General features: G+C 31.3%; 1 protein-coding gene across 1 annotated transcript; it reads left to right on the plus strand.

The window, feature by feature from the left end:
- The first annotated feature begins 264 nt into the window (after positions 1-264).
- On the plus strand, positions 265-3,192 carry LOC127086837 (vesicle-associated protein 4-2). The gene is made up of 7 exons (XM_051027651.1): positions 265-986; positions 1,501-1,571; positions 1,845-1,926; positions 2,019-2,137; positions 2,336-2,413; positions 2,499-2,618; positions 2,920-3,192. The coding sequence occupies exons 1-7, from the start codon at positions 707-709 to the stop codon at positions 2,983-2,985; spliced, it is 816 nt and encodes a 271-aa protein (XP_050883608.1). The 5' UTR covers positions 265-706; the 3' UTR covers positions 2,986-3,192.
- The last annotated feature ends 7,730 nt before the right edge of the window (positions 3,193-10,922 follow it).

Raw genomic sequence — 10,922 nt, forward strand, 5'->3', positions numbered from 1 at the left:
ATAGGATTTGAATTTTGTTTGTCTTGAATATGAATAATTTAAAATTTAAAGTTGTTATTAAGAGAATGAAATTGGGGAAATTGGTTATGTGAGTAAAAAAATTGATTAATTCTTCCGATATTTCTATAATAAAAATCAAATAAGAGATGAAAAGGGTGAGGACAATCTTAGAAATGAAAACAGTACCAAATCTTAAAACGTGAAATCTAATCTACTAGAAAGTGATTGTACAGAGTAGTAGAGAGAGATAGTAGAATGAATCAAAATCAAAAACCAACTGTAAAAAACAAGTAACCAATAAACATCCGGATCTCAAACATACAAAATTCAAATTCACAAAATTAGCAACATTGAGATCCGAATTCTTCATTCTATCATCATCACATCACAGTAAAATTCACAAACCAATCAATCCCCATTCCCCACTGTCATCAAATTGTCTCACTCATAAAGGCACTAACAACCACTTTCAATTTAAATTTAAACACCCTTTTGCAACATTAAAAAAAACAATAAAAAAACAAAAACTAATTGTTTGTGAATCAAATACAACAACAACGTTGGTGGTTTCTACCTTTGCGTTGTTTCACACCATTTTTGCTTCAAAAGACCCATCACTTTATTTAGCAAAAAGCTTAAAACTTTTCCACCAATTCAGTGACCCATTTGCCGGAATATTCCGTCTCCGGTGAGATTCCGGCGAAAAATGGAGGTGGAGAGTGAAAAGCCAGGATCTGATGGAAAAGTTTGGAACTTTTGTAGAATGCCGTTTTGGCAAACGAGTCACAATCCTTCATCTTCATCAACTACTACTACTTCTTCATCTACATCTTACATGCATAATGTTCATCAACAAAGCCAGAGTGTTCATTCTATTGACAGATCTATTCCTCAATCTTCAGCTACGGTTTCATCTGTGGCTAAATCTTTGCTTCCTACAAGGAGAAGGCTTCGTCTTGATCCTCCCAACAAGCTCTATTTTCCTTGTATGGGTCTCTTGAAACTTGTTTGCTCATTAACATGTTTTTTGTGTTTATTTATTTTTAGATTATTGTTTTGTTTTAATTGCTTGGTCACAAGTATGGTGAATAGGTTGTTTTGTTCATAATTATCTTACATTAAGGTAAATTTGATTATAATGAGTGGAATATAGGATATGACTTGAGATTCATGTAGATGTTAATGTTTAGTCTTTGCTTGTTTGGATTATTTTTAGTTTATGAAAGATTGATTTTCATTTACAAATAAGCTTATTGATGGTTGTGGAAAAATTAAGAGGATTTATGTAAAATTGAAAGGTATAGGCTAATTTCAAGTTAATGGTGGAAAATCCCATATTATTGCTGTAGCATTGACACCCTGATAAAAGACGTGTATGTGTTGGACTATCAGTGTCGGTGTCGTGTTCGGGGGTGTTCGTGATTCATAGTATATTATTGATAGATTTCTTTTTGTACAAGGGATAGTTATCTAAACTGACTGTGATTATTTGTTTTGAAGATGAACCTGGTAAGCAAGTTAGGAGTGCAATCACAATTAAAAACACTTGCAAGTCTCATGTAGCTTTCAAGGTGAGTGGTTTATGTTTCCATTATTTACTTATATTTAGAAATGATTTTGGCAGAACATTATCATCATACTCATAGGATAAATTGGTGACTATTTTGACTATTTCAACCAGTGTTGCTAAATGGCCGCGCCATGGCAGCTTTCCTGACAACCGCCATATGCAGTTTGTGAAGGAATGCCCGCCATGACGAAGCCACGGCAGCTTTTCTGACAACCGCCACATCCACCATTGAATTCAGTACTTAATACTAATATGATACTTTCTTTTGTCTTAGTTTCAAACAACTGCGCCTAAAAGTTGTTACATGCGCCCTCCGGGCGGCATTCTTTCACCTGGTGAAAGTATAATTGCCACTGGTAATGTCTCCTTCTAAACTTGTGTTAACCAAAAACTATCTAATGCTTGGAATTTGGCGAATCCTCTTACAATTGTCTCACTTATTTGGCAGTGTTCAAGTTCGTTGAACCACCGGAGAACAATGAGAAACCAACTGATCAAAAAAGCAAGGTTAAGTTCAAAATCATGAGCCTAAAAGTGCAAGGTGAAATGGACTATGTGCCTGAGCTGGTATTGTGCTATTTCTCTTCAACCTTTGTAGTTTTCATGATTGTTTATATCCGATAAAATCATATTATAGTTGCAAAAGTTAGTTTAACCAAATGCGTCGATCAAGCTTAGTTTTTTTTAATGAACCAAATACGAAAACTTTGTTTTGAAAACCATTATGCTGATCACAAAAACTACAAATATGATTTCTTTCTGCAGTTCGAAGAGCAAAGAGATCAAGTAGCTGTAGAGCAAATTCTTCGGGTTGTTTTTCTTGACCCTGACCGAAACAGCCCGGTAAGATTACATTCATCTCAAATATAGTTTATGGCCTTAAAATTTAATTTAGAGTCATGGTTGAAAAGTTTTGATTCTTGTGAAGGCCATGGATAAGCTTAAACGTCAGTTAGCTGAGGCGGAGGCTGCATTGGAAGCACGAAAGAAACCGCCAGAGGAGACCGGTCCACGAGTTGCTGGAGAGGGACTTGTTATAGATGAATGGGTTAGACATTTACATTTTTACCTTATTTGAGTTTATCCACTTACATAAACACTTATGAGACGGTTTAAGAGAACTTATAAAAACCAACTTATGACACGTTCATAAGCAATTTTCAGATCATTTTTCCGAGATAGCTTATGAAAACAATGCTAGTTTCATTTTGTTATAGAAATAACTTATATATAAGCACTTGTAAGTTATAAATTATATCATAGGTGCTTATGCTATAAACACTTAATTAGTTGTTTATATTGGATTGTGTCTCTCAGCTTACTTTGTTGAATAACTGTTCCTTGTGTAGAAAGAAAGAAGGGAAAGATACTTGGCAAAGCAGCAGGTTGAAGGTGTTGTTGTTGATTCAGTGTAAACTGTAAAGTGCTTATTTCATTCTTCTTCTGACCTTATGTCAAAGATCTTTTGTATGTTATGGAATTTAATTTCTTGGAGGCATGAATCTGTCAATTAATGGTTGAGTGACATATACAATTTGGTATGAAGAGATATTGAGAAAACACTTATCTATTGTTTGTCGACTTTACTTAATTGTGAAATGAATTTTCACTTCTTCATGTAATTATTGCTATTTTTACTGACAATAGAATCACTCATAGACTAAGTAGTCACTTTTGCACATAAGCAAAATGCCGAATAGAAAGAAATAAAAAACACATCAATATGAAATTGGTCTCACCTTTCACCAAAAAAGTGGTATTGTTGTGAAATCGAGTAAACCAAACACACCAAAAATTCATGTACGAGACAAAGAATAATATTATTTAAATGTCTTCAAGCAAAATTAATATACTAAATAATGTAAGTAAATCAACAAAAACAAAGTAAGAAGAAAATAAAAACGAATACATTCATAATTTGTTTAAATGATCTATTAAAAGGAAGAAAGCATTGACCCATTATAATATATTATAATATATTTAAGAGTTGTTAAAAAAAATTACAAAATGAATTTTAAAAAATAATTTATAAATTCATAAGAACATATTCTATTTTTATCCAAGTGTTATATAATCTCTCATCTAGTTAATATATGAATGACAAAACTCAAATATATTTAAAATGTTTTTCATTTTCATTAGATATTTTCAAAGATCTTTTAATTCTTAAAATAATAAATCCTTAAGAATTTTTTTGTTAAGAAATAAGTATGGGTTGTTAAGAAACAAGTGCTGGAAAGTCTCACATTGAATAGAAAAATGAAGATTGAACATTTTATAAATAAGAGAACCCACACATCCATCACCTTAAAATTTTAGATGAATATGTGATGTGTCTCTCACAAGGTGTGTTGTTCATAAATAAAGATCATAATGAATGTAAATTCTCCCTCATGTTGATCACCCAAATTGATGACCTAACACTACAACAAAAAACACATTTTTATTATTTTCAAAACTAGTTGACGCGCCCCACATTTTATCCCGGTTATCAAAATACTGAGGTAATAAAGAAGTGTTATTAACCCGATTTATAATATAAACCGAGGGAAAAACAGTTTTATTTTATTTTTTTATATTTTGGTTTGAACCTGTATTACAGAATCATATATTGGTAATTTCTAAAACAAAAATATTGTACATTTTGTCCATTTCTCAAACAAAAATATTGTACACAAAAATATTCATTGTTTACACCATTTGCAAAGGCAAAACACACACACCTTATAATTTTACAACAATTTAAAATCAAAATAAATGACTAATCAACAAAAACAATAATCAAAATGCAAAGTCTTATAGGTCGTCCAAAAATTCTCTTTTGTGATTTGTCATCGGTCGTTAAACACATATAATTTGAACAATATTTGAAACTAATTAGTATCATCAACAACATTAAATCTTTAGTAAAAGGAATATAAAAAGAAAAGAAAAAATATATATATATATATATATATATATATATATATATATATATATATATATATATATATATATATATATATATATATATATATATATATATATATATATATATATATATAATATATATATATATATATATATATATATATATATATATATATATATATATATTACTAAGAGATATAAAACATTTACTTACTAGTTTTTCCATATCCCCCCTTGATGATCATGACAAATAGCATGAACATCATCTGAATCATTTTCTTCAAATGAGAGACGTATATGTGTTGCGAAGGAAGGGGTCTCAAAATTTAAATCTTGATTTTCATCACTATTAGGAATATATTTTCCTTGTAGAACAATTGACCATCTTGTGTTCAAAGGATCAGTAACATAAAAACTTGTTTTGCTTGGGATGCCATGATGAATTGTTCGTTCAAATAAGTTGTCTTTCGAAGATCAACTATTGTGAATCTTAACTCATCGATTTCTACATCAGTGTTACTGTCAATCAACTTGCACTTAAATAAATGCACTTTAAAAGTAACATAGTCAATCTCCAAAATCTCCTTAATGATCCCAAAATACGCTCTAGATGCTAGTACGAGATTGTTATCATTGGAACTAGACAAGTACATGGATTCAGATTCAACCATAACCCCACTATTTTGCATGGTACTACGATCATCCTTTGATTTTATATAGACTGGAAATTTGTTAATGACGTATGCACTCAAATTTATTATATTAAACTTAGGCATATATGACATCCATTTAATTGTCTCTGATGCACTACTCCCTTTACAAACCCTTTCATTAAACCAAGTTATGAAATCCTTGATAAGACTTTTGTGAGCGGACAAGTAAGGTTAAACTTCACCAACATTATTCAATATATACAAATGTACTTGAAGAACTACATCTCGGTCAAATGTCTTAACATTTAAACCTTGAATACCTCTACCATCATATCTTCCATCATGACGAGACTCGGGAATTCCTACAGAGTTCACTTCTAACAAATAGTTTGTACAAAATTCAATTGTTTCTTCTGTGATGTACCGTTCAACGATCAAAGTTTTTGGACGGTGATGATTCTTTATATACCCTTTAAAGATCTTCATGGACCTCTTTACCAGATAAATACACCGTAAATAAACTGGATCGTAAATTCTAATCTCTCTTACTAGATGAAAAACTAAGGGAACCAAAATGTAAAAAAACGATGAAGAGAAAAACATCTTTAATTGACACAAGATAACTGCAGCCTCATGTTCCAACTCATCTAAATTTTTAGGATCAATGACTTTACTACATATAGGATTTGAAGAATAAGCACAAACTACCTTATGGAAGCATTTCTTATACTTTTGCCTATATAATATGCAATCATTACGACAAGCATGTATTTTGACACAGTCCAAAACCATTGGACAAAATACCTTCTGGAAGCATTTCTTGCAACAATTTAAACAATTCAGTGAAACTTTTATCTGTCTACCCACATGTTGCCTTAATATTAAATAATCTTAACACAATTGACAATCTTGTAAATTTTTTCATCCCAGATATAGCGACTCTTCCATGACTCTTTTTAGAGTTTCTTCCACATGAGTTTCTTAAAAGCGCCTACTTAAACATCACGAATCATATCTTTTAGGATATCGTTCATAAAGTCATCAAGTTTAACTCTATGTGAAACATACCTTTTTTTGTCGCTTCACCATGCGATACTCATTAAGTGTAATTTTGATTATTCAATCACAACCTAAATGATTGAATATAACATCCCTTGGATGTTTTTGCGTATTTCAGAAATTTTACAAGGACACTGATAAATCCCATTATCGTTACAAAAGTGTTTTTTTCCGCGAATTCAAGAAATTGAATCATTCTGTTTTCATACTCTTTACTTAATCTATTGACTTTCATCCAACCACGATCCATAATCACATACAACTTCTGAAAATAAAATAAAAATAGTACACAACCAACAAAAATGAACATTCCATATCAATAAAACAATAATAACAACAACGAAAACCATAACAATAACAACAATGTCAACGACGACACCAACAACAACATCAACGATGACAACAACACCATCAAGAAGAAGAAGAACCACAACAACAACAACAACCATAACAACAACAACAATGACAATCATGGAGACATTTTTACATATCGAAAATGTGATGAGAGACTAAAAAAGAAGTGTTGGTTTGAGGTTCGGGCTTCCTTCCTCCTTGGAGAAGATGAAGAATGGTGTTTTAGTTCATTAGGTGGAGACAAATGGTGTTCCTTTCGTTCACTAAGGTGCAAAAAGTGAATGACACTTAACATTCTGATGAAGGAATCAAATATTGTTTAGAGTTTTCATCTCGGTTTCTACAAAATCGAGGGAACATAATTGAGATAAAACTATGTTCAATTTAATTAAATAAAATATTGCTTAGAGAATTCATCTCGGTTTTCTGGAAAACTAAGAGATTAGATGTTTTATAAAATAAAAGTGTCTTTTTGGTTCTAAATAGAACATAAAATTGTAGGAGTTAGGAACCGGAGCTCAAACCCTAGACAACATTTCATGCCGGTTTTTAGCAAAACAAAGGTTTAAGATTTAATTTTTTTAAAATAAAAATATATAAATGGCGCAATACAGGTTTTTTGATCTCGGTTTTTCAGTGGTTGAGGTAACAACTTTGTCATGAAATGTTTTATTTGTAGTAGCATAACAATGATATTATGAGCCGTTGGTTCGAGTGAAGCACCGACTCACTTGTATTGAAAGTCCTTCCCACATGATAGTGGGTAAGAGGCAATGTCCTGTCGAAAAAGTGTCAATGGTGATACACGTGTATGTGGACGAAAGAGCTTCCTCTTGAGTGAGAGCATTGTGGATAGAGTCACATTTGAGGGGGAGTGTCGAGAAAAATAAGTGAATTTGAAGCATTGAGAAACAAGTGTGGGAAGTCCCACCTTGATTAAAAAAAGTGGAGATTGAGCATTTTATAAGTGAAAGAATTCATACACCTATCACCTTAAATTTTTTGATAAAATATGTGACTCTCACATTATATATTACTCATTAAAAAAAGTCCAAATAAATATAAATGCTCTTTTATTTAACCTCCCGAATTAAGGAACTTTTTTTCCCTCTTTAAATCTGATCTACTACCAACAATAAGAATCCTATGAATCCACTTATTTCAAATATATATAATATACTTTATTTAAAATATAAAATAGTCAATATTCTAGACTGCAAATTTTAAAAATGACAAAACAACGGAAAATATTTTTAAAATAACAAAATATTCACAATAGGATTCAAGTCCGTGTGCAAGTTCTTAGTGGTCTAAAACTTTTGCCACCTGAGTATCTAATTTGATGTTATATATTATGAAATTTTTATTAGTTATATAAAATTTGATGTCTCATTTTCAGCAGTTGATGCCTATTTTAAAGTTAAAAAAATTTGAGGTCTAATAAGACCATAGTCTCACTCACTTTGGAATTGAGTCGGTTCTGCTTGTTGATAACTTATTTGTTTTTTAATTGAAATTGTGAAAATGGATTTTCACATGTAACTAGTGCTATTTTCGATTTGCTTGTTGATAACTTATTTGTTTTTTAATTGAAATTGTGAAAATGGATTTTCACATGTAACTAGTGCTATTTTCGATTTGCTTAAGATTGCATGCTCTTGTAACCTCCTTTGTTGCCTTTTGCTTAGCCTTATTTTAATTAAGAAGGCCAAACCTTTTTAAGTGGAATGCACTCTTACTTTGAAATACTTTCTAGATCGGAGATAGATAGAAAGCAAAGTAAATCTAGAGTATTCTGTTTTTTCATTTCTTAATTTGTTTATAAAAGAAAGGCTATTTACTTGAGAAAGTTCAACAATAATTGGCTGTGCTAATTAAATAGTACTACAAAACAAAGATAATGTAATATATCAAGATAATGAGAAAGTTTGATACAAAGATAATGTAATATCTTAAGAACAAGTGGGCATGTCCACATAAAATGTAGGAATATTGGCTTATCTCTGTTTTCGAAAGCACATTATTTAAGTGCATGTTGTTATGGGGAATCTTCACAATAGTACTAATGTTACCATCGTTAATGATTCAGCAACAAGTGTGTCGTGTAAAGCTGTAGTATTATTTTCTCTTATTTTAAAGTAAAATTAGATAAATACCGTGCATCTCAATGACTCTTGGTTAATGCTACACACACACACACACACATATATATATATATATATATATATATAATATATATATATATATATATATATATATATATATATATATATATATATATATATATATATATATATATATATATATATATATATATATATATATATATATATATATATATATATATATATATATATATATATATCAAAATTATAAATTATTTAATATTTTTTATTTTAAAGAGTAACGTAGCAAATCAGTATGTCCGTTCTGTTTTAACTCATCTTACAATATTTGAAAAAATGATTGGGATGAGATAAATCCACACCTCTTAAATCAAATAATCGTTAAAATGTATGTTAACACTAGGATTGTCTCTTTAAGTTTCTTTCACTAGGATTTCATCACCTCTTCCTTCATTCCATTAAAACTTATAGAGAACCATATATGTAAAGGCTTGAAACCCTGATGAACCATGCTTTCGAGCCCACCACGAGCATTCGAGTCGACTCTGGGAAACCCTCGAGTTGTCGACCTCCGTTGTCGATTCAATCCACCACTGTCGGCCATCACCATCGTCTGATTGGTGGAGACAACCTCGACCATAAGACATATGCGCTTGAAAGTATTGAAAATTAACATGTTTGATGAAAAACTTCTTTGTACTACTGATGACAATGTCACTTTAGCCATCAATCACATTGTTGTTTTCATCAAAGCTTGACTCATCCTTTAACAAATTGATCAAGTCCAAGCAATGCTTGAACCTTGACTAGACACTTGCATCCAATCACCCTTTCCTTTTAGGCAGTCTCACTAGTTCGTAAGCATGGTTCTTCATCAATGAATTCATATCACCATTGACCACCTTCAACCGCTTTTGACTCCCTTTCCTATTGAATGTCTCCTTGAAGGTCTTTGGTTCAGACTCTTGTAACCTTTCATCCATATTCAAAGCATTACAAATAAGACCAACATAATTGTATTTTTAAGGTGGTAGAACTCATCTCCTTAGCATATCACAGGTTAAATGATAATTATGAGCCATTGTAAGTTTCCTCTCACTAGAACTAGAAGTAAGAGACTTCACTTCATGTGTATTTGTAGTCTCCCTAGTGGGAACTTGCACCTTAAACTAAGACTTATCCACCAAAGTTCTTGAATTTTTCATCTTCAAATCTTCAGACTTCACCACTTACAAGTCTCATCGAAAATAATATCCTTTCTTATGTTGACTTTCGATCCTCCAGGTTCCTTCAAGAGCTTGTAACCCTTCACACCTTTAGAATAACCAATGAAGACATACTCCATAGCCCTAACATCAAAATTGTCTTGCTTGATATGTGCAAACACAAAAGCTCAAAGACCTTAAAACTAGAGTAATCCATTTGTTTCCTACTCAAAACCTCAATCGGCATCTCAAATTTTAATTCAGCGAATGGACATTTGTTGATCAAGTAAGTTGTTGTATCAAAAGCTTTACCCCATAAACTCTTTCACAACCCACCTTCCATCAACTTGTCCCTTACCCTCACCAAAATGGTCATTTCGTGCTTTCAACTAGGAAATTTTTTTAAGGTGTTCTAGAAATATTTATGTTGTTCCTTTTGGACTGCCTGCATTATGCAAGACAACATGGAATGTAAAAGATGTTTTGGTGAATAAGGAACATATGTTGGACCTGATGTTCCAGCATGTATGCAATATTCGGCCCTTGTCAGTAGGACAATGTTGTAGCTGTTTTACGCGTGATTTTTTATTGGGATTCAAATCAGATTTGTTGTTATCTTTTAGCAATGCATTTATTAGATTTGTTTTGCTGATTAAAAGGATCAAATCAAATTAGTTAGAGATTTAAATTTGAATTCAAATTTAAATCAAATCTTTTTGGAGGTTGTTATGAAACAAATAAAAACTAAATCCTCTACAAATCTTGACATGATCATATCTTTTGCCCAATATAGAAAACCCCAAAAGATTGCATTGCTATTAAAGGAGACTCAAACCTAACGTTTTAAGTGTGTAAGTTTTAAAGATTCGTGTGTTAGGGTTTATACTTTGAGTATTTTTTTGTTGTTATTTGTGCACCACTCTAGAGCCTGCATACATATCCAAAGGCACATAGCTTGGTTTGTTAGTTGAGTTGTAATTTAACATTCATTATTATAATTATTGTAGTGATCATTGGGGGATTAGTGATTGAGAGAAAATGAGAG

This window comes from Lathyrus oleraceus, chromosome 5 (assembly GCF_024323335.1).
Source record: "Lathyrus oleraceus cultivar Zhongwan6 chromosome 5, CAAS_Psat_ZW6_1.0, whole genome shotgun sequence".
Taxonomy (NCBI): Eukaryota; Viridiplantae; Streptophyta; class Magnoliopsida; order Fabales; family Fabaceae; genus Lathyrus; species Lathyrus oleraceus.